General features: G+C 23.4%; 1 protein-coding gene across 1 annotated transcript; it reads right to left on the bottom strand.

Annotated features, from left to right (window-relative positions):
• Positions 1-25,853, bottom strand: LOC122503565 (bone morphogenetic protein receptor type-1B). The gene is made up of 4 exons (XM_043614145.1): positions 25,647-25,853; positions 6,807-7,806; positions 3,128-3,443; positions 1-741 (listed from the first exon to the last, which is right to left on the bottom strand). The coding sequence occupies exons 1-4, from the start codon at positions 25,726-25,728 to the stop codon at positions 613-615; spliced, it is 1,527 nt and encodes a 508-aa protein (XP_043470080.1). The 5' UTR covers positions 25,729-25,853; the 3' UTR covers positions 1-612.

The following is a 25,853-nucleotide window of genomic DNA, read 5'->3' as shown; positions in this document are numbered from 1 at the left end:
TAATTATTATAATAATAATAATTACATTTGAGGTATTTCGAAGTCAATCTGGCTCGTCATTGTAATTCGCGAAAAAAAATACAATATATATATATATAATTATATAAAGAGAAAACAATTAATATGCCGGTCTTGATTGAGTCCTCCAGAGAAAAAAATTACAAAAAAAATATATATATACAACAACAAAAAAAAAGAAGGCAAAAAAGTAAACTCGACTCGCGAAATAAAATTTATAATATTTAAGTAAAGTCAAAAAAAAATCTAAAACGCGTGCAATCATCATTCACACACAAAATTGCCTCACCTATTTATAATCTATTTATAAATTTCAGTTTTTTTTCAGTCTTCAGGCAACAGTCTGTTATCGAGAATATTTACACATTTTTTTTTACTTAGAAGAGTGGGAGAGACTATTTACAGAAGAAATTTTTTCCACTTTTTTTTTTGTTTTCTCCTCTCAAAAAACAATTTGTTATTTATATATAAATAATAGAAAAAGAGTGAGTGAGTGAGAAAGAGAGTGATAGAGATGGTGAAAGGGAGAAAAAAAAGAAGAATGAGAGAGGAGAGCAAAAAAAAAGTAATGGAAAAATTAATAAATGAGCGCACTTAAACAATTTTTATGGCATTATCGATGTGTAATTTTGACATTGTTTTTTTCACTCGAAGAGCAGTTAGTCGTACAAGTGGATTTTTATTCCAGCATTCGGCCATTAATTTACCCAGGGCAAATAGAATCTGAAAAAAAGATAAGAATTTTAGAAACATTGTATTTTTTTAAGTTTTTAAAAATGTTTGTATTAGTTAATTAGGAAATGCTACGCACGCTGTTAATAATAATTAATTTTTAATTAATAATTATGAATAATTTATTATTATTTGAATTTTTCCAGAATTTTTCACGAAACAATTGTCACAATTCTAATTTTTTTTCCAATTTATTATTATTATGCAAATTACAAAATTTCTCATTTTTAAATATAAAGTGCATTTTATTAAATATTATTGTTTATATTTTCAAAAATTTTCATATAATTCTTCGAAAAAATCCATAAATTTTCAAAAATAATAACATTCTTCGAAAGAATTCAATTATTTTTTATAAATAGTAAATTTTTTTAACAAAAATTCAATTATTTTCAAACAAAATTTTAATTAAATTTCACGAAAAATTTCAATTATTTTCTAATAATTTTAATAAATCCTTCGAAACAATAATTGATTTACTTTTTTTAAATAGTAAAATCTTTGCAAAAATTTAATTATTATCAATAAATTTCGGGTTATCAATTTCACGAAAGAATTCATATTTTTATTTCTTCATTCGTTATAAAATTTTTCAAAAAAACTCAATTTTTTTTTCGTTTTGAATTTTAATAAATTTTCCGAAACAATTGAATTATTTTTATGAACAGTAAAATTCTTTTCAGAAATTCAATTACTTTTAATAAAATTTCAATAGAATTTCATAAATAAATTCAATTTTTAAAAAAATTTTAATAATATTTTTTGAAAAAATTCAATTATTTTCTATATAGTTTTAATAAATTCTATAAAACAATTGAATTATTTTTTTTATTGTTAACAAAATTTTTGGGATGAATCCAATTATTTTCTAAAATTTTAATAAATCCTTCGAAACAATTCAATTATTTTTATAAACAGTAAAATTCTTTTCAAAAATTCAATTATTTTTAATACAATTTCAATAAAATTTCATAAAGAAATTCAATTTTTAAAAAAATTTTAATAATAAATTTCGAAAAAATTCAATTATTTTCTATAGTTTTAATAAATTCTTTGAAACAATTCAATTATTTTTTAAATTTTAATGAAATTTTTCAAACGAATCAAATTACCTATTTTCTATAATTTTAATAAATCCTTCGAAACAATTCAATTATTTATATAAACAGTAGAATTATTTTCAAAAATTCAATTATTTTTAATAAAATTTCAATAGAATTTCATAAATAAATTCAATTGTTTAAATATTTTGAATAACATTTTTCGAAAAAATTCAATTGTTTTCTATAGTTTTAATAAATCCTTCGAAACAATTCAATTATTTTTTAAATTTTAACAAAATTTTTCAAAAGAATCAAATTATTTTCTAAAATTTTAATAAATTCTTCCATACAATTGAATTATTTTTATAAACAGTAAAATTCTTTTTTAAAATTCAATTATTTTTAATACAATTTCAATAGAATTTCATAAATAAATTCAATTTTTAAAAAAATTTTAATAATATTTTTCGAAAAAATTCAATTATTTTTATATACTGTAGATTTTTTTTCAAAAATTCAATTATTTTTAATACAATTTCAATAAAATTTCACGAATAAATTCAATTTTTAAAAAAATTTTAATAATATTTCACGAAAAAATTCAATTATTTTCTATAATTTTAATAAATTCTTTAAAACAATTCAATTATTTTTTATTTTTTAACCAAATTTTTCAAAAGAATAAAATAATTTTCTAAAATTTTAATAAATCCTTCGAAACAATTCAATTATTTTTGTAAACAGTAAAATTCTTTTTTAAAATTCAATTATTTTTAATACAATTTCAATAAAATTCTTCGCAAGAATTCAATTATTTTCATAAATAATAAAATTCTTCCAAGGAATTTAATTATTCTCAATTTTTTTTGACAAAATTCTTTGAAAGAATTTAATGATTTTCAAAACATTAATTATTAACATTATTGTTTAATTTGTTATTAAATGAATAATTTATTTATTATTATTTTAATAATTATTTATGGAAAAAATTGTTAAATAATAATAATAATTATTATCTTAATTATTAATAATATTAATTAATAATAATTATATTTATTAAACAGTTTTTTCCATAAATAATTATTAATGAATAATTATTAAAATATACTAATAAATAAATTATTTATTTAATAACAAATTAAAAAATAAACCCAATTGAAAATAGTAATCTTAAATAAAGAAAATAATAAATAACCAAACAGTATATGTAAATAATTATAAATTATATATTATATACTATATTTAAATAAATAAATGATTATAAATAAAATAAATAATTAATTAATAAATAATAATTAAAAATAAAATATGTAAATAATTGTTGAAATACTTACGGGATCATTTTCCCATCGTGTGGGTATAATGGGCCTCAGCCTTTTGACGCAAACTGCAAGTCTCATGTCATCGAAATCGGGATCATTGGGAACAACGTCGTGATATGGCAGTGCGTACGGCTCTGCCGTCGACACTTTTCCACCGGTGGCACATCGTCTACATGCCTCCCACAATACAAGACCCACTGAATACATATCCGCCATTTTGAATGCATCAAACGACGACGTATTTAACGACTCGTCCAATACTTCCGGCGCCATGTAACGTCTTGTACCAACTCGTGTGTTTGGCGCAATATCAATCTCTCCACTTTCGCTGCAATCGAAAAGGAAAAATTAATTTTACTGCATAGGTACACCAAAGTAGCATATTTTAGTGGAAAAGTACTTTTCCCAACAATTTTTTACTAAATAATGACGAAAAGTACTTTTTTTCGCACGTTTACCACACTACCGGGCGAGAATCACATACTTTAGGCCCGCTTTAACTGACCAGAATAACATTCTTTCCGCACGGGTAGTAAAAACATTGTTTTTATTCCCAAAAACACTTATTTTGAATTTTGTTTTCCAAAACTAATATTACTAATATTAATTACTATTGAGTAATAATTTTAAATTAATTAATATTACTAATATTAATAAATAAATAAATTTTTTTTAATAGTTAATTTGAATATTAATAATAAGGGAGTAAAGTCAGTGATCTCGGTGTTTCAAAAAAATTTTAAGAGAAGATGTAACTAACAAATATGATAAAATTTTATCCCTAACTAATATTTATCAAAATTTTAAACAATTTTTATAAACAAATTATGATTTGAAAGAAACAAACATTTTCTATAAACATTTTAATTTTATACCGCACTCTCATTTTTATAATTGCAATATATATTGAAGATAAAAATTGTTTAAGATTAGTAGTAAAAAAAATTGTTTTTCCTCATACAAATTGTTATAAACAAATTATATAAACAATTAAATTTTATACGAAGATATGTAAAAAAATTTGTTTTTTTTTAAATTTATATAAGCTTATTGCAATTAAACTTTCTTTCTATCTATGAAACTGATGTTTTGCAATAAATTTTCTTAATTATTTAAACAATTTTAATAAACAATTGAAATGTACGAACATTTTTAGGCACAAAAGTTTCAAATTTTTTGCAATTAATGTTTTCTTAAGCCGCCCAGATAATATCTTTATAAAAAAGTAATTATACAAATAACTTTATCGTTTGGTTTTAATAAACAAATTATATAAACAATTACACTTTAGGCGAAGTTATGTCTAAAAGTAATTTGTTTTTTTAATAAATTTATTTTAGCTTATTGCGATTATACTTTATCTTTATGAAACTGGTATTTTACGATATTTTTCCTTAATTATTTAAACAATTTTAATAAAAAATTGAATAGTATGGACATTTTTAGACACAAAAAAAATAAAATTTTTTGAAATTCATGTTTTTCTAAGCCGCCCAGAGAGTATTCTTATAAAAAAGTTTTTTTGCAATTAACTTTATCGTTTTAATAAACAAATTAAATAAACAATTACACTTTAATCTATGTTATGTTTAAAAGTAATTTGTTTCTTTATAAATTTCCTTTATCTTATTGCAATTAAACTTTCTTTTTATAAAACTGATGTTTTGCGACAATTTTCCTTGATTATTTAAACAATTTTAATAAACAATTGAATCGTATGCACATTTTTAGACACAAAAGTATCAAATTTTTTGCAAATTAATATTTTTTCAAACCAGTCAGAGATTATTCTTATGACAAAGTTATTTTGCAAATAACTTTATTAATTAAATACACAAATTATATAAACAATTGAATCATATGGACATTTTTTGAAAAAAAAGTTCAAATTTTTTGCAATTAATGTTTTTTCTAAGCCGTCCAGAGATTATCTTTATGAAATAGTGATTTTGCAATAATAACTTTATTATTTTAATAAACAAATTATATAAATAATTAAACCTTAGGGCAAATTATGTTTAAAAGTAATTTGTTACTTTATAAATTTAATTTATTTTATTGCAATTAAACTTTCTTTTTGTGAAACTTTTGTTTTGCGATAATTTTTTTATTATTTAAACAATTTTAATAAACAATTGATCAATACGGACATTTTTAGACACAAAAGTATCAAATTTTTTTCAATTATTGTTTTTTTCTAAACCGCCAAGAGGGTATACTTATAAAAAAGTTATTTTTCCATTAACTTTATTATTTTTATAAACAAATTATATAAACAATTACACTTTATGCGAAGATATGTCTAAAAAAATGGTTTTTTTAATGAATTTACTTTAGCTTATTGCAATTGAACTTTTTTTAAATGAAACTTATGTTTTGAGATAATTTTCTTTAATTGTTTAAATAATTTTAATAAACAATTGAATAGTACGGACATTTTTAGCCACAAAAAAGGATTCATTTTTTTGCGAATAATGATTTTTCTAAGCCGCCTAGAAATCATCTTTATAAAAAAGTTATTTTTCAATAATAACTTTATTGTTTTAATAAACAAATTATATAAACAATTACAATTTAGATGAAATTATTTCTATAAAAATTTTGTTTTTTTTTAATAAATTTGCTTTATTTTATTACAATTAAACTTTCTTTTTTATGAAACTGATATTTAGCGACAATTTTTTTTAATTGTTTAAACAATTTTAATAAACAATTGAATAGTATGGATAGTTTTAGACACAAAAGTATCAAATTTTTTAATTATTTTTTAATTATTTCTAATTATTATTTTCCACAAATTTTGGTTTTTAAAATACCAATAATTTCGAAATTTGTGACGCGATCTGAAGAAAGGGACCTTAGAAGCAAATCATTTTAAGGTTGGGTTAGAGTTACTTTTTTCTTGTTTGAAAGTTTCTTTTTACTTATTTCGAATTAAAATCAGTGTTTATTAAATATTTTAGTTTTAATGAAGACTTAAACTTTAATGATTTATATTGACAGTTCATCCTTTTTTTGTATTTTCATTTAAAAAATTGCAAACATAACCTATAATTTTTTGCTTCTAAGGTCCCTTTCTTCAGATCGCGTCACATTTATTATCAAATTAGGTTCCAAAATAGGTCAATCGAAGCGTTTTTTAATGCTCTATAAGTTGGTAATGATAATTTTAAACTTACTTCTACATTTTTCAACAAAATTTTCAAAAAAGTCTTATTTTCCAAAATTTTTTATTTTTAAAAGTTTAATATTTCCGGTCAATATGGACGAAAAATGTTCAATTAGGGCTCAAAAGATGCGTCTAAAGAAACTCTACAAAATTATGGAAAAACATTTATAGGTGTCTTAACATTTTTTTAAAGTTATGGGCAAAAAACGTTTTTTTGCAAAATTAAAAATTCAAAAAAAGTTTAGTTAAACTTTATTAATCTATCACAAAGTACTCTCATATTATGGCCGCAGGTGAGATCTACAATTTAAAAAAAAAATTCAACCCAAAAGCTCTTGATGATTTCGAGATATTTATGAAAATGTGATGTTTACACACACATACGGAATGACATTTTTTAAAAATGTAATTTTTGAACCCCTGAACTCGAAAAATTTTGGTATTACAATACTTTCTCTATGAGGAAGTTAAAAAAATAAGAAAGTCCCAAAAACACAAAAATAAAGATAAAAAAAAACAAACCTCAAAAATCGCACAGCGAGTCCAAAATCAGCAATAACACACTCGCCATTCCTCTTGACGAGAATATTCCTCGTCTTGATGTCACGATGAGCAATAGCCGGTTTGCCACGCGTTCCAAATATCTCCGTATGCAAATGCGCAATTCCCGACGCAATTGACAAGCAAATAGCCAACAATGTCGTATGATCGAGAACAGTTGTCTGAAGATAGTCATGCAACGAGCCCCTCTCATGATAGTCCGTTATCAGCATCATTTGCGTCCACGAGCCCGTACCCTTAATATCAGCCGCAATAAAACCCAAAATATTATCGTGCCTCATAAGAACAGTCTGATAAATTTCCGTCTCCCTAAACCACGACGCCTCCTCCAATGTGAAAAACACTTTAACCGCCACTTTCTCGCCACGCCATCTTGCCAACCAAACCTCACCATAACGTCCCTTACCAACGCACTGCGACAGTGCCAATTGTTTTGCTATTGTTCGTTGCACCAAAAGTGGTAGACCCGAGCCCGAACCACTTGTCTGCTCAATAAGATCCTTGAGTGTCCCCTGATTAGAAACCAAGCACGGTCCCCTTTCTTTCCTACGATAACGCTGATAAATGAGAATCATTGCCATTATAAATATCATCAGGCAAATTGATAATGTCACCGCAAGAACAATGAGAGGTGCCCCGGAAGCGATTGCTATCGGATCCGGGGCAATTGTTGATCTCGGTATTATTTGTGGTATTTTTTTCTCATTACAAAAATCCGTATCATTACAGCAATAAATACTTTTGCCACGTGAATGTGGCACTAGATTTGCTTTACATTGCATAAAACTATTTTCCTCCGGTGCTAAACAGCCAAATGATTCTTCAATTAAATATTCCTCACTCTCGGGATCGAGAAATTCCTCCACTTGACTGAAACACTGACCACCAGGTTTCAATGTGCACGTGCCATTTTGTACGTTGTTCGGACAATTGCCATCGCAATAGCACGTTATTGTCAACACTGAAATGAAACAATTTCGAAAAATTATTAATTATTCTTTTTATTCATTGTAAATATAGTAAATTCATATTAAATATTCATATTAAATTGTAAATTTGTCTAAATTCACAAAATTTTGACATAGACAGAATTCGCACTCGATAATTAATTTTAAAAAAGTAGCAAAACAATTTCGAAAAATCATTCATTATTCTTTTTATTCATATTAAATCAGGATTGCCACGCTTTTGCTCATTTCAAATTCCCTGACATTTCCAGGTTTAGGAATTTTTCCAGGTTTTTAAAACTACATTTGTTGCCAAGAAAAAATTAATTTTGTTTTAACCTGACATTCCCTTGAATTTCAGATAAAATTCTTACTTTTCCTTCACTCTAAGGAATATTTTGATTTAGTTTAAAAATTATTACTCAGAAAAATGAATATTTTTCTTCTTCTTCTTTTTTAAATAAATATAATATTTAATGATTATTATTTTTCCATAAGAATGAAGATTTTCAAAAATTTCAAATTCAAAGCTTTTTAAAATTAGACAATTTAAAAAAAAATTGTTATAAAACATAAAGAAATCGATCACTCCGAGTCTTCGATTCGGAGCAATCGATATCTTCATGTTTTATAATAATTAATTAATTATTAAAGATGACCGACTGATAAAATAATTATTTTATATTATAACAATATTGTTACTGTAGTAACTTCATAAAAATTATTTTTATCATTTCAATTTAATTAATAAAATATTAATAATTTATTAATATTTTTATTTATTTAAATTTTTTTTTTTTTATTTATTTTAATTTATTTTTTATTTATTTTTTATTTATTTTTTTTTTTATTTATTTATTTATTTTTTTTTTTATTTTTTTTTATTTATTAATTTTTTATTTTAATTTAATTAATTATTTTTAATAATTTTTGACAAATTTCTTTGAAAATTTACAAATTTTTTTGTTTACAATTCAATTTTAAGAAATTTCTTCGATTATTTAGAAATTCTTCAATCAAATATACATTAGAAAATAAAAACTTCAAATAATTATTTCAAAAAAGTTCCATATTAAACTTTTTTAAAAAAATTAAAATCTACACAATTTTCAGTAAAAAGTATAAAAAATTCAAACTTTCAAAAACTATGATTTGAAACCTTTTCAAAATTCAATTATTTCTAAAAATTCACGCTATAATACTTTCTCTTTTAATTAGAATTAATAATATTCTTTGCTAATTGGAATTAGTGACTGAATTTTTGCTTTTTAATTAGTAAATTTTCCTATTAAATTAGTAAAAAAAGAATATTAGTAAAATCTGCTAATTCAAAAGCAAAAAGTTACTCACTAATTCAAATTCCAAACCATTTTTACTAATTCAAATTTAGAGAGTTTAATATTCAATTATTATCTAAAATTTTAACTGAAATTCATATTTAAATCAATTTTTATTAGAAAATTCTGCGAGAATTCCATTATTTAAATACAAAAAAAAAAATTTATTAAATAATTGAATGTTTCTTAAAATAATTGAACTCTAATAAGGAATTTAATCAACAAATTTTTAAATAATTAAAATTCGAATATTAATAAAATTTTTTAGAATAATTTAATTTTTCGAGAAATTAGATTAAAATTGTATTAAAAATAATTGAATCTCTGTAAAAAATTTTGATTGAATTGAAAAAAGTTGTTGAAAATAATTGAAATTTTGACAGGAATATTATTAAATTTTTTGAAAATAATTGAATTTTGAAGAATTTTATTATATATAAAGATAATTGAAATGCTGACGAGAATTTTTTTGATCTTTTGACCATAATTGAATTTCTGCGAAGAATTTTATTATCTTTATTATCTTTTTTTTTATTATCTTTTATTATCTTTATCTTATTTTATTATCTTTATTATTCTTTTTTTTATTTATCTTTTGTGAAATTTTATTAAAATAGTAGATATTTAAAATAATTGAATTTTGATATATTATTGAAATTAATTTAATTTCTACGAAGAATTTTATTAAAATTATTTTGAAAAAAATTGAATTATTGTCAAAAAGGATTTCATTAAAATTCTTCAAAATAATTTAATTCTTTTAAAAAATTTCATTAAAAATGTATTGGCAATAATACTTAAATTCACAAAATAGACAAAAATTCCATTCTATATTTTATTTTCCCGACTGTTTCCTAATTTTCATTAAAAATCTTTACTTCTTTCTTACCCTGATGCTAATAAATTGAATTCCTGCAACAAATTTTATTATTCATGAAACAATTTAAATATTTATAAAAATTTAATTCTTGAGAAGAATTTTAGAAAATATTTTAAATAATTCATTTCTTTCGACTAAGTTTATGTAAAATTCTAATTTAAATTATTTGAATTTATGTGAAAATTTTGTTATTTTTGAAAAGAATTGAATTCTTACAAAGATTTTTATACAAAAAATTCTTTAAAAAATTGAATTCTGTTTGGAAATTTTATAAAAATAGAAGATGTTGAAAATCATTGAATTACAAAAAATTTTTTTAAATAATTAAATTTTACAAAGAATTTTATTAAAATTTTTGACAATAATTGAATGTCTGTGAAGTACTTTAATAAATTTTAAAAAAAAATTGAATTGCTAAAAAGCATTTTATTATTTAAGAAAATAATCAAATTCTTGCTAACGATTTTATTAGAATTTTTTTTAAATAATTGAATTTTGAAGGAAAAATTTATTACTTTTAAAAATAATTGAATTCTTGTGATGAATGTTGTTATTTATGAAAATAATTGATTTTTGCAAAGAATTTTATTAAAATACCTCAAAATAATTGAATTTTCGGGAATAATTTTGTTAGTTATCTTTAATAATTAAATTCTTTCGAAGAATTATTTATGTAAATAATTGAATTTATTCTTGGGAAGAATTTTATTAAAATTTAAAAGAATGATTGAATAAATTCAAAAAAAAAAAAAATAAATTAAAATTGTATTTAAAATAATTAACTTTTTTCGAATATTTTTATTAAAATATTTGAAAAAAAATTTAATTCCTGTGAAAAATTCTAACATTTTTGTAAATAATTGAAATCTTACGAAGATTTAAAAAAAAATTCTTTACATAATTGAATTCTGTTAGGAAATTTTATGAAAATAGTACATATTAAAAATCATTGAATTGCGAAAAGTTTTTAAAAATAATTAAATTTTACAAAGCATTCTATTAAAATTTTTGACAATAATTGAATGTCTGTGTGGCTTACAAAGCATTCTATTAAAATTTTTGACAATAATTGAATGTCTGTGTGGCTTACAAAGCATTCTATTAAAATTTTTGACAATAATTGAATGTCTGTGTGGCATTTTATTAAATTTTATTGAATTCCTAAAAAGCATTTTATTATTTATGAAAATAATTGAATGATTTTATTAGAATTTTTTTAAATAATTGAATTTACAAGAAAAAATTTATTACTTTTAATAATAATTAAATTCTTCTGATAAATATTGTTATTCATGAAAATAATTGAATTTTGCAAAGAATTTTATTAAATTGCCTCAAAATAATTGAATTTTCGGGAATAATTTTGTTAGTTATCTTTAATAATTAAATTCTTTCGAAGAATTATTTATATGTAAATAATTGAATTCTTGGGCAGAATTTTATTAAAATCTAAAAGAATAATTTAATTATTTCAAAAAAATTGAAATTCCGCGATAAATTTTATTATTTATGAAAATAATTGAATTATTGCGAAAAATTTTATTAAAATGTTTAAAAAGAATTTAATTTCTGTGAAAAATGTTGTTATTTTTAAAAACAATTTAATTCTTCATATTAAAGAATTTTATAAACAATGTTTTAAATAATTAATTTTTGCGAAATATAATAATTATTATGGAAATTTAATGTTAAATAAATAATTGAATTCTTGTTGAAAACTTTATTTGTGAAAATAATTGAATTGAAATTCAGTTAATTATACTTCTTAATTTTATCCATTACTTATTATTAATTTTAATAATTCAAATATTTTTCAAAACTGTTATAAAAGTTTTTAAGAGAATTCAAATTATTCTCAACAAATTTCTTCCAAAAGAATTTAATAAAATTCACTAATCAAATTTTCATTTTTAATTATTAACAAACAAAGTTATTTTAAAAGCTTAAAAGAAATTATTCAATTACAATCGAAATTATTTAATATTTCTAGTAAATTTATTTTAAAAATTACATTATTTTCAAAAAAAAAAACTTAAAGAAATTCTTTAAAACAATTTAATTCTTTACGAAAACTGTTAAAAAAATTGTTTATAAGGATTTAATTTTCTATCAATAAAAATTTAATTATTTTCTAAAAATTTTAATAAAATCCAACAATTAAATATTTAATTATAATTAACTAATCGGTTATTTGAATCAAATAAATTTTTTTTTGCAGTTTAGATTTTTCATACAATCTTTTCAAACTTTTTTCTATTTGACAGATTTTAAATTTACTGACAATTAAAATGGGAATTTTATTTACATAAAAGTTTAGTCAGGCATTTGTAGAAACATGTTATGAGTGTTTATAAAAAGAGTATCTCTAAGGAAAATGATCTTTATAGGTGTTTTTCTGTTTTAGGAAATTTCTCTCTCTCTCTCTCTCTCTCTCTCTCTCTCTCCTATTTGCAATAGAATTAAATCCTGAATCGCATGATCGCTCCAAAAATGGTTGAAATGTGTTCATGTGTTGTAAATCTTTATATGTTGTTGTGAAAGTGCGTGAATTGTCCTTAAATGGCGATAACAAGCGACAATTTTTCTCTCTCCCTCTGCTCCTTCATCTCGACTTGCCTCCAAATAGGGATCGTTCACACGCAGGAAAAAAAAATAAAGATTAAAATTTTTTTTCATTAAAGTATTAATTCATTGAAAAATGAAACGAAAATAATAAAAGAAATAATTATTATTTATAAATAATTATTTTATTTATTTAATAATTAGTATTTAATTTAGTATATAATTACTATTTAATAATTAGTAAATTATTAAATAAAATTTTGTCAAGAAATATCTTTTTTTATGCACCAATAGCAAGTAAATATTTCACCCGTTGCGGGGGCGACGTAAAGTGTGCGCCTGACTGGAGTGGGGGCAACGAGTGCGAGAGAGAAGTTTTCTATCTTCTCTCTCACACTCATTGCCCCCACTCCAGTTTAAAGCGTCCCTCACATCGCTTTTCAACATTTAAAGCTATTTACTACTTTTTCTATTATTTACTAATAGTAAACAAATAACTACAAAAATAGTATTTCACTAACTGAATTAGTTACCAAAAATTATTATTATTATTATTATTACATAAACTAAAAGTGAATTTCACTAATAACATTAACATTTATTCATTAATTAAATTAATTAATTTAAATTATATTTTTTTATTCTATTATTTTTATTTATTATTATTATTTTTTAATAAAATTCAAATAAATTAAAATTAAAAAAATTAATTAAACATTAATTAAATTTTCCTTATTAACAATTTAATTACTCAAATTTTAGTAACTAAATTACTGACCGACTTTTTACTACCAAATTAGTTATTTTTAATTAATTCAAACCCGGAAAGTGAGTAATATTTATAAAATAATAAAAAAGAACTTTTTCAAATTATTAAATATTATTTCAAATGAGAGAAAAAAATTTGTTAAATAAAATAATATAAAACTAATAATAATGATAATAATAATTATAGTGATAATTATTTATAATAATAAAAATAGTGATAATTCGATTTTTATTTCATGAAAATAAAATTGAGAAAGAATATCAAAGATCCGGGTATACAAGAATGAAAAGTTCGCTAAAGTCGTTGGACAAGTGTCGACGAGATGAGCTGTACGGAGAGTAGGCGGACAAATACGACCCACAACTTGTCCGGGATACATAAGGTGCGCCCCGGTTAAGTTCAGGAACCTTTTATATACATATATATAAATGGTGTCCACTTCCGGTGTGATAACGACCACGCAGTTTCATTAAAATATTTTCAAATAAAAAAAAAAATTACAATCACATAACAAGAAAAAAAAAATGTACAAGAAATCCATATTACCAAAAAAAAAAACAAAAAAAAAACCAAAAAAAAACCAAGTAATAAAACATACATGTTTATTATTAACGGGGACAGAAGACAAGGTTCATTGTTGCGTGATTATCAAAAGACAGTTGGGATACAACGTCGAGACTGAGAGATACGAGTTGATAAGTGGCGTGTATATAAATTTTTTTTCAATTTTTTTTTTTTTATTTTCATTTCACATTTTTCACACAACTCCTTGTAAACTAGATTGATATACTACGCGTTATACTCGCGCTCACTGCATGAATGAACAGACGATGAGCATCACGAGTGGGATTCATGTACTCTCTTTGAATGTATACACACGCATAAATGGTAATCGAGGAATCCTCGTATACATTGCGTCATATATTATAAATGTTTATTATTATATTTCAATAACGAGAAATGTTGATATTTTTTTTTCTTTTCTTTTTTTTTAAGAAAAAAAAAGAGAAACTGTACTTTATAGGTGTCGTCACTAACGGATAATGATGTAGAATATAATTAATACAGTTTTAATGTTATAATGTAAACTATTTAACAACTATTTATTGAAGAGTAAATTATTTTATGTATTATTTATCATAGATATTTATTATAGTATTAATTAGAGTATTAATTACAGTATTTTAGTACTAAAAAAAGAGCTTCTACTAACCTATTAGTATTGTTAGTATTTTAGTGCTAACAATAGAGCTCCTACTAACCTATTACTATTGTTAGTATTTTAGTACTGACAATAGAGCTCCTACTAACCTATTACTATTGTTAGTATTTTAGTACTGAAAATAGAGCTCCTACTAAACTATTACTGTTGACACTATTTCCCCACCTAAAAAACTACTATTAATAATTTTGACCCTGATGCTCACATACTACTACTATTGCTACTAATGCCCCTACTAAAAAATGTACTATTACTTGCCCCTACCTAACAACTTTTCCAATTATATTGAAGCCTAAAACTATTACTATTTTCGCCCCTATTATATACCTATTTGCCACTATTTATTTAACCTGATACTACTGTAGTCCCTAGTGGACAACTACTAATGTCCCTACTAAACAACGATTATTAATATTTTTGCCCCTACTAAAAACTTATTACTATTACCCCTAATAAAATCACTACTGTTATCGCTACTTACATAACCTGATGCTACTAATGTCCCTAGTAGATAACTACTAATACCCCTACTAAACAACTATTAATATTTTAACCCTACTAAAAACTCACTACTATTGTCCCTACTAAAAACTCACTACTATTGTCCCTACTTAGATAACCTGTTACTACTATTGTCCTTAGTAAAGAACTAATAATGCCCCTACTAAGCAACGGATACTAATATTTTTGTTCCTACTAATAACTTACTAATATTACCCCTAACAAAAATCACTACTGTCATCCCTAGGGGGCCGTTCATAAACTACGTCACACTATTTTGCCTAATTTTTTCACCCCCCCCCCCTACCCACGTCACAAATTTTACATGCTTTAGCGCCATTTTTTCTACAGAACGTCACAAAAAATGAATTCCACCCCCCCTCTAAGGCGTGACGTAGTTTATAAACGGCCCCCTATTTACATAACCTGATGCTACTAATGTCCCTTGTAGATAACTACTAATACCCCTGCTAAACAACGATTATTAATATTTCGACTCTACTAAAAACTCACTACTGTTGCCCCTACTGGACAACAAATTGTCCCTACTTACATAACATGTTACTACTATTGCCCTTAGTAAACGACTAGTAATGCCCCTACTAAGCAACGAATACTGATATTTTTGTTCCTACTAAAAACTTACTACTATTACCCCTACTAAAAACCATTACTGCTGTTCCTACTTATATAACCTGATACTACTATTATACCTAGTAGATTAGTGAGTATGTTAGTAGGGACAAAATATTAGTAGTCGTTTAGTAGGGGTAACTACTGATACCCCTATTAAACAGCGATTATTAATATTTTGTCTCTACCAAAAGCTTAATATTACCCTTCATAAAAATCACTACTGTTATCCCTACTTACAAAACTTGATGCTACTAATGTCCCTAGTAGATAACTACTAATACCCCTACTAAACAACTACTATTAATAATTTGACCCAACGGAAAACTCATCATTTTTGCCCCTACTGCACAACAAATTGTCCCTACTTAAATAACCTTTTACTTCTATTGCCCTTAGTAAAAAAAAACTAATATTGCCCCTTAGTAAAAAAAAACTAATATTGCCCCTACTTAGAAACGAATACCATTATTTTGTCTATATTAAAAAATCACTACTATTGCCTCTACTAAAAACCATTACTACTATTAGCCCTAGTAAATTAGTAAGTTTGTTAGTAGGGACAAAATATTAGCATTCTTTGTTTAGTAGGGGTAACTAATAATGCCCATATTAAACGATTAGTAATATTTTGTCCCTACTAAAACTTACTGATCTTGCCCTATTACACAATAAAGAGTCCCTACTTAAATTACCTGATACTGCCATTGTCCCTAGTAGATAACTACTAATACCCCTACTAAACAACGACTATTAATATTTTGTCCCTACTAAAACTATTGATACTAATATATGTAATTACCCTTATATGTATCACATATATTAATTAATATATGTAATTACTAATTGACGCTACTTACATAACATGATTACTGCTATTACCCCTAGTAAATAATACCTGCACTAATAATGACCGAAAGTTTAATGGGGGCAATAGTAATCTACTGCTTCTATTAAAAAGTATATGCTACTAATTTCCCTACTAAACAACGACTATTACTATTATACATCTGCTCAAAAAACTGTTCTTACTATCATTCCTACTAAACAGTTATTTAGTAGGAGCGACAGTGGGAACGGTTTTTATTAGGGAGATTAGTAGGAACGGTTTTTTAGTAGGGGCCTTAGTAGAAACTATTTTTTTAATGAAGGGACAATCGTATATTTGGAACAATAATAGTAATAGTTGTTTAGTAGGGGCATTAGGAAAAATAGTAACAGTAGTAACCGTTAGTTATTTGGGGGGGTATAATAGTATAGTCGTTTACAAGGAAGAAACAGTAATAGTTATTTAGAAGGGGCAATGTAGTGATAGTCGTCTAATAGGGGCAATAGTAGTTTACCAGGGTAAACGTAATATAGTAATAGTATAGTGATGATTGTTTTCTAGGGGAAAAATAGTGACAGTAGGAGCAATAGTCGTTTAATAGCAGCAGTAGTAGTAACAGTAGTTTACTGGCAGCAATAGTCACAAATAGTAATTTAGTAGTAGAAACAGTAGTTTACTAGCAGCAATAGTGACAAATAGTCATTTAGTAGGGGCAATATTAGTAATAGTAGTTTCCTAGGGTTACAGTAGTGATAGTTGTTTAGTAGGGTCAATAATAGAAAATAGTCGTTTACTAGGAATAATAGTAGTAATACTCGTTTAGTAGGGGTAATAGTAATCGCTGTTTACATGGGGCAAGAGTAGAAACACTTGTTTTTACTATTTATCATCATTGAAGTATGTTAATCGACTATTTTCACTCATAAATGACTCATTCCGACGAGAAAATTTTTTGTGCCCGAATTTAAGGTCCTTGTCCGATGTTTGTAAAAAACAAAAATAGAAACGTCGCGTGGTTATCTTCGTACGTCTTGGAAATACTCCCCCTCGCTTCTATTTTCCGTTGACCGATTCTATTTATAAAAACGAAATATCTCTCTCTGGATGACGGATCATTTTGGTTTTTATTTTTATTTTTTCTTATATTTATTATTGTTGTTATTATTACTATTACCACTAATATTGTTAATAGTATTTTTACTACTAGTATTATTATCACTACTAGTATTATTATTATTATTACTGCTAATATTAGTATTACTACCACTACTACTAGAATTGTTATTATTATTACTACTAATATTGTTGTTACTATTATTATTACTACTAGTATTATTATTATTATTATTATCATTATTATTATTGCTACTAATATTGTTATTATTATTATTACTACTACTACTAGTATTGATGTTGTTATTAAATTATTATCATTATTATTGTTATTATTATTACTTTGTTTTTATTTGTTTAATTATTTTTTTGTGCATTTATATATTTTTTTTTGTTCATAAAATTGTTTATTATTATTCTGCTTATATTTGTTTAAATTTTATTTTAAAATTTTCTTTATTTTTTATTATTGTTATTGGTACTATCACTGTTATTTCATTTTGCTCTTCTTTTTACTTTACATCAAATGCAAATATGAAGATGAATATATCTTTCTTATTCTTAATTATAGTAAAAAAAATTTTATTTTTAAATGAAAAAATGTAAATTTTTTTGAATTTTCTATATGAATACAGCGATTGAAATGTTGATAACAACAATGATGTGGGTACTTTTCCGTCAACAATCCGACAAATCAATGAGTTTTAATCATTGTTTTCAACGATTGACGCACCATACGTGTGCATCCATATGTGCACATGCACATGTGTATATATGTAAACGCTTTACGATCATCCAGAGTCATTCAGTCAATATTGACAGATGTCACTCTACGAATATTGTCCATTTCACTCTTGACATAATAATCAAATTACATATAATACCCCCATATTTATATAATTCGATTACGTCTTCAATATTTTATTACATTAATTATTACAATTTTAATTACATTTTTTACCATTATTATTATTACTATTATTATTATTATTATTATCAATATTATTATTATTACTATTATTATTATTATCAATGTTAAGTACTATTATTAATAGTCGTTGTTCAGTAGGGGATAAATAGTATTAGACTATTAATTTATTAATTTACTTATAAATTTATAATTTAGACGTTTTTAGTAGGTTCAGCACTAGTGTTTATTCAAAAGGGTCCAGTAAGAGCAATAGTAGTAATAGTAGTTATTTAGTAGGAGAAATGATAGTAAACAATAGTTTAATAGGGGTAAAATAGTAATAGTCGTTGTTCAGTAGGGAAAATAGTAGTTTAATAGGGTCAGAACTAGTGTTTATTTGTAAACGTTCAGTAGGGGCAATAGTAGTTATTTAGTAGGAGAAATAATATTAACAATGGTTTAATAGGGGTACAATAGTAATAGTCATGGTTGAGTAGGGTAAAGAGTAGTAAAAGTCGTTTTTAAGTAGGGGAAATAGTAGAAATAGTAGTTATTTAGTAGGAGAAATGATAGTAAACAATAGTTTAATAGGGGTAAAATAGTAATAGTCGTTGTTCAGTAGGGGAAATAGTAGTTTAATAGAGTCAGAACTAGTGTTTATTTGTAAAGGTTCAGTAGGGGAAATAGTAGTTATTTAGTAGGAGAAATAATATTAACAATGGTTTAATAGGGGTACAACAGTAATAGTCACGGTTGAGTAGGATAAAGAGTAGTAAAAGTCGTTTTTAAGTAGGGGAAATAGTAGAAATAGTAGTTATTTAGTAGGAGAAATGACAGTAAACAATAGTTTAATAGGGGTAAAATAGTAAGTCATTGTTCAGTAGGGCAAAGAGTAGTAAAAGTCGTTTTAAGTAGGAGCCATAGTACAAATAGTAGTTATTTAGTAGGATAAATTATATTAACAATTGCGTAATAGGGACAAAATAGTAATAGTTGTTGTTCAGTAGGGGAAATAGTAGTAAAAGTCGTTCTTAAGTAGGGACAATGATAGTAAAAATAGTTATTTAGTAGGGGAAATGATAGTAACAATAGTTTAATAGGAGTAAAATAGTAATATTTGTTGTTCAGTAGGGGATAATTAGTAGTAGACGTTTTTAGTAGGATCAGCACTAGTGATTCTTTAGTAATGACAATAGTAGTAATAGATTGTTCAGTAAAGGTAAAAGCAGTGATAGTAGTTATTTAGTAGGAGAAATGATAGTAACAACAGTTTAATAGGGGCAAAATGCTAATAGTCGTTGTTTAGTATAGGGGTAAAATAGTAAAAGTCGTTATTATTCTATTATTTTTATTATTAAATTTATTAAATTACAACATTCGTGTTCTAAAAGTTTGAATTCAGAAATCACGGTAAAATTAATATCCACAATAAAATAATAAAAAAAAAGAAAGTACAAAACTTCCAAAGCAGGTGTCTTTTAGCGAGAACAGAATCATAAACAAAAGTTGCTTGGCTTCCCGCCCAAAACGGGTTCTTTCCCTATTCCAATGAACTGACCTAACTTGTATAATAAAAAACTGAAAAGCTTCCACAGTTCCCAATAATAATAATAAAAAGAATAATTATAACAAAAAGGAAAAATAACTAATAATAATAAAAAGAATAATTATAATAATAATAATAATAATAATAATAATTTTAAAAAATAATGTTAATGGCATTAAATAATAATAATAATAATGATAAAACTTAAAAAAAAATAAGAGAAAGAAATCTTTTGTTTTCTGATATATAATAATTTGTTTCCCTTTTCTGTTTTTACAGCTAATAACAAAGGGAATCATTTTATATATCTGTGAGAATATTTTTTCTTCTTCTTCTTTCTTTCTTTTTTTTTGAAACATTATTTTTTTTCCTCCCTTTTTTTGGATTTATCTAAAGTGGATCTATATACAGTAAGAGAAGAAGAAGAAGGAAAAAAAAATGAAGAAGAATATTACGTCGGAGCATTTCAATGTCAAAAGATGTTGAAGAGAGATTTGAGCAGTAAAAAGGATGGTGCACAAGTTTGCCCCTTTGAAGGTCTCAATAATGCGATTTATTCAGAAAAGAAAACACCAGTGATTTTTATCTGTACAAAGTCGAGAGATTTATTAGCATAATTTTTAACATATTGAATTTATTTTATATATGATATCAAGAGAAGATGTGAATTATAATTTTTTTTCATTATTTAAGTACTTTGCACAAAGAAGACACTAAGCTCTTTTTTCATACTTCTGACTAGTAAAAATATGAAAAAGAAAATAATTTAACTGACGATTTCAATTTAAAATCGATTTTTTAAAATTTCTAGAGAAAAAAAAATATTATTAATTTAAAAAAAATTTTTTTTGAATCCGTAAACGGTTTTAATAATTATGTTGTTTATTTAGGAAAGAAAAAAATGTATGAAAAAAAATATAATTATAACAATAATAACAATACTAATAATAATAATAATAATAATAATAATAATAATAATAATAATAATAATAATAATAATAATAATAATAATATAATTATAATAATAATATTAATTATAATAAAAGCAATAAATAATAGCAACAATAATAATAAAAATTTATAAATTAATCAATTACTTAATATCTTCGATTTTTATGACTTTCTTCCTTATTATTTTTTAAATTTATTTGTCTTTACTTTTATTTAGTTTAATTATTATTAATTATTCATTTATATTTGTTAATTATTTATTTCCCTATTTACTTATTAATTAATTTTTAATTCATTAATTTGGTTATTTTATTATTAATCATTTTCTTCTTTTGTATTTATTTTTTGTTTATTAACTGTAATACAAATCATTTTAGTTTAAAAAAATATTTTAACCGGATGAATAAAATTATAATAAAAAAAATTAAATTATAAATTCTTGTTTAAAAAAAAAATTGTCTCTTGATTTTTCTTTCTAAAAAGTACTTTTTCTTCTCTCATTTTTATTTTTATTTTTTAATTTTACTTTTATATTTACCACATTTCAAAGTAGATATACAACAGACACGTCGTGTTTGTTTCGCGCGTCTCAAGATTAACTCTATTTTCAGCGAATTTCAGTTGGAATTGTGGAGACGCGCCTAACCATGTTCGGAACTTCAAAAAGGAGAAAAGAAAAATTAACAAACAAAAAAGTAGAAGTAAAAAAAAATCATTGCAGACAGTCTACGAGAAGAGGATAAAAAGGAAATTTCGTAGAGGAAGTTTCCAACATTGAAAAAGAAAAAGAAAGAATAAAAAAAAAATTTCAAAAGCATCGCCAGACATACAGCTGAAAAAGCGTTTAGAGAAAATATTTTCTTAAATTTTAAATAATCATTTTTTCAACATAGTAATAATAATGATAAATATCCTATTTGTATTTTATTATTATTTCTATTTTTATTATTATAAATTTAAAAATTGCATTAAACGAAAAATCTTTTTTAAATAATTACGTAAAGAAAATAATTATTTTTAACTGTATTAAAAAAATAAAATAAATAATAATATTTAGTACAATTAAATAATACACAAATTAAATAATACAAAAAACACTAAATATTAATTAAAATTATTTAAATAATGAAAAAATGAATTTAAATATTAAAAACATAAAATAGAATGTTACAATTACATTAACAAACAGTTTAATGATAAATATAATAAGAGAATACAAAAAATTCAAACAATAATAAATAATTTAATTGATATACTTTAATGTATTATAAATTAAAATTTATTTGTACTGTTACTACTATTATTTATTATTATTATTTATTTGTTACTATTATTATAATCAGTATCTTTATCAATTATTGTAATTAATATTATTATTACTATTACTTTATTTTTAATACTAAAATTACGATACTCTTAAAATATAATTATAAATTTCACTATTAATATTATATGATTCTTATTGTTCCTATTAATTTAAATATAAAATATATATAATTTAATTAATATATTACTTAATATATACAATTTACAATTTAAAGGCAATAAATTTTAATTAACAAGAAAATTTAAATTAAGAAAATTTTGTTACTTTAAAGAATGAAAAATTTATAAATAAATATATTTTTATTTAAAAAAAGCAAATATTAAATGAAACAACACAAAAAAAATTTCTCTCAACAAATACTGTACGCCTGTTATGCATTACATTTGACTTTTCCATTCAAATTTAAAATCACTTGAATTAGTTAAAAGAACGATATATATTCATATTGTACAAAAATTTGTCCTCGCGTATTTCTATTCAAAAAAACAGATTTAAGTATTTTACATGAACAAAAATATATTGCCAAACGACTCTTTTCATTCCGGAAAAAAAAGTATTTTCTTTTGTACTACAAATTATTTATATTTAAATAAAAATATGTGGAAAGTATTAACAATTAATTCAAAGAAATTTTTAATTATTTAAAGTTTATATTAACCTTTTTATTATCATAATTATTTTTCTTATTACTAAATCATAAATTTCAAGAAGTATTTTCATAATTATTACTCTTTAAAATTATCATTAATATTATATGTTTATATTACTTGATATTAATATATTATTGTATGAAGTTGAAGTCCACAACGTTGATCAACGAAAAAAATTTATTTAAATTCAATTATTATTTATAATTTATAATATTTAATTGTAAAACAATTATCAATGAAACACAAACATCAATTTTTTTTTCTAAATATTTTTGAGGCAATATTGTTGCGTTATCTATAATTAATTTCCTTAGTAAACAATTTTTTTTCGCTGATCAACGTTGTGGACTTCAACTTCGTATTATTGTTTATTATTACTTTACAATGTAATTAACTATTTTTTATTATTTAATTTAATAGAAATCTGACAATTTACGTTAATTTTTAAATTATAAATTATATTTTGTTAATAATATAATATAGTTTAAAATATTTTTTTAAATTAAAGTATAAACTGTGATTTTAATATTAATAAACATTTAATTTAATTACAAAATTAATATTCAATAGTATTAATAAATATTTATATGTATCTTTAATGAAAATAATATTAAAAACATCTATCAATCAAAAATAACTAATAAAATTGAATGAAAACATATAATATAAATAATAAAGGTTCATAACTGAATAAAAATAAAGGGTAACAAACAAATGAATAAAATGATTACCTTATAAGAAAAATAGTAACAATAATAATAATATTAATAAATGAATAAAAATAGAGCAATAAAAATAATTGAATAAAACGATTACGTTATAACAAAAGTAGGAACAATAATAATATTAATAAAAGTTAATAATAATAATAATAATAATATATTAATAAATAAGTAAAAAATACAAAAATAATACTAAGAATTAAATAAATAAATAATAAACTCAATAAAAAATAATTGAATAAAATGATTACGTTATAATAAAAATAGTAATAATAATAATAATATTAAAAGTTAATAATATAATAGTAATAATATACTAATTCATAAATAAAAAATACAAAAATAATAAGAATTAAATTAATAAAGACTAATAACTGAATAAAAATGAGTATAAAAAATATTTGAATAAAATGATTAGGAAATAACAACCAGAATAGTAACAATAATAATATTAATGGAGAGTATTAATAAATAGAAAACATAAAAATATTAATAGAAAATAATTATTTTTGTATACAAAAAAATAATAAGTGAAATAAACGTAAGTAAACAAAAAATATATAAAATTAAAAATAAATAATTTCATTTCATAAAAAAAAATTTCTTCTAAAAATAATTATCTTCAGTAGTATAGTGGTCAGTATCACCAATTTTTTTCTTTAAAATTATAATCTTCAGTAGTATAGTGGTCAGTATCACCATTTTTAAAAAATAATAATCTTCAGTAGTATAGTGGTCAGTATCACCATTTTTTTAAAAATAATAATCTTCAGTAGTATAGTGGTCAGTATTACCATTTTTGTCTTTAAAATAATAATCTTCAGTAGTATAGTGGTCAGTATCACCAATTTTTTTTTCTTTAAAAAAATAATCTTCAGTAGTATAGAAGGTCAGTATCACCATTTTTTCTTTAAAATAATAATCTTCAGTAGTATTTTCAGCACTACAGTGGTCAGTATCCCTCAATAACATTATGATTTCATAAAAAAAAATAATTTTCAGTACCCTCCCATCTTGCTTTTTAAAAAAATAAATCACACACTCAAAAAAAATCCTACATCCTAAAATAACAAATCTTCGATAGTATAGTGACCAGTATCACCATTTTCAGCTGGTTGTCGATACACACGAAAGAAATATACGATACGGGGAAAGAGAGTGTGGGGGGCGGGGAGGGAGGGCTTTGAAGAAAAAAATCAAAGAAACTGGATCTCAAAGAGTGGTATGGGGAAAAGTTAAAAAATCTCGAACAGGTCCTTGAAGTAAGAAAGATGCATAGAGAGAGAGAGAAAGAAAGAGTAAAGTAAGTAACTGACAGAGAGAGAATACCAGAAAAACACTTGTATTAAAACGAAAGAGCAAAAAAAGAAAAAGAAAAACGGAGAATCAAAGACGAAACGAGAAACTTGCCCTAACCAAAACTGACACAAAACAAGATCTCAACAACACCATAAAACGATAATTTCTTACTCCCCATATTTTTCATCTGATCCAATCTCTCATTATTTTTCTCTCCAACACATCGATTAATAACACGACACTAAAACTTCCAATAAAGGTTAGGTTTTCAATATACAGCAGCATATTAGAAAACGCCACAAATTCCTTCAACGATACACAAAAATTTATATTTAGAGAAAAATAGAATGAGAGAGATAGAAAGTAGAAATAAACACTTGGTCACATTTTTATTCCTCCAAAAATAAAAAAGAGAAAAAGTATCCTTCTGAGCACGAGACATTTTTTTGTGATTGTAAAAACACTGTGATGATTGGAGAGAGAGAGAGAGAGAAACACACACACTTACACATGAAAACTGCGAAAAAATTATTAATCCAAATTTTTCGATGTTTTCTTTTTGAAAGAAAAGGTGGGAGGGGTGGGGGGGGGGGAATTACTCACCGTTTAATATATTCACAAAAAACACGATTAGGCCAATCCACAGGCCGTATTTACGTCCCGGGGAAGCGGAGAGCGCAGCCATTTTCTACACTTGGGAGCACATACTTCACTGTGACGTTATAGCAGAGAATTCACGGCGTTAAACCACCAAGGCGCAAGGCACTACCGCAACCAACATCGGCAACTTTCGTTCTGAGTTCGGAAATT

The sequence above is a fragment of the Leptopilina heterotoma genome, unplaced genomic scaffold (assembly GCF_015476425.1).
Source record: "Leptopilina heterotoma isolate Lh14 unplaced genomic scaffold, ASM1547642v1 Lhet_264, whole genome shotgun sequence".
Lineage (NCBI taxonomy): Eukaryota > Metazoa > Arthropoda > Insecta > Hymenoptera > Figitidae > Leptopilina > Leptopilina heterotoma.
Note: the sequence above shows the minus strand (reverse complement) of the source record. Positions and strands in the feature narration are given on the sequence as shown.

Bases quoted from the DNA above. Each gene is read 5' to 3' on its own strand.
- LOC122503565 (XM_043614145.1), bottom strand. From the start codon at position 25,728: ATGGCTGCGCTCTCCGCTTCCCCGGGACGTAAATACGGCCTGTGGATT. The intron at 7,807-25,646 runs GTGAGTAATTCC...GTTTCATTTCAG, and splicing joins TTTTGTGAATATATTAAACG to TGTTGACAATAACGTGCTAT. The intron at 3,444-6,806 runs GTTTGTTTTTTT...TTTCGATTGCAG, and splicing joins CTCGCTGTGCGATTTTTGAG to CGAAAGTGGAGAGATTGATA.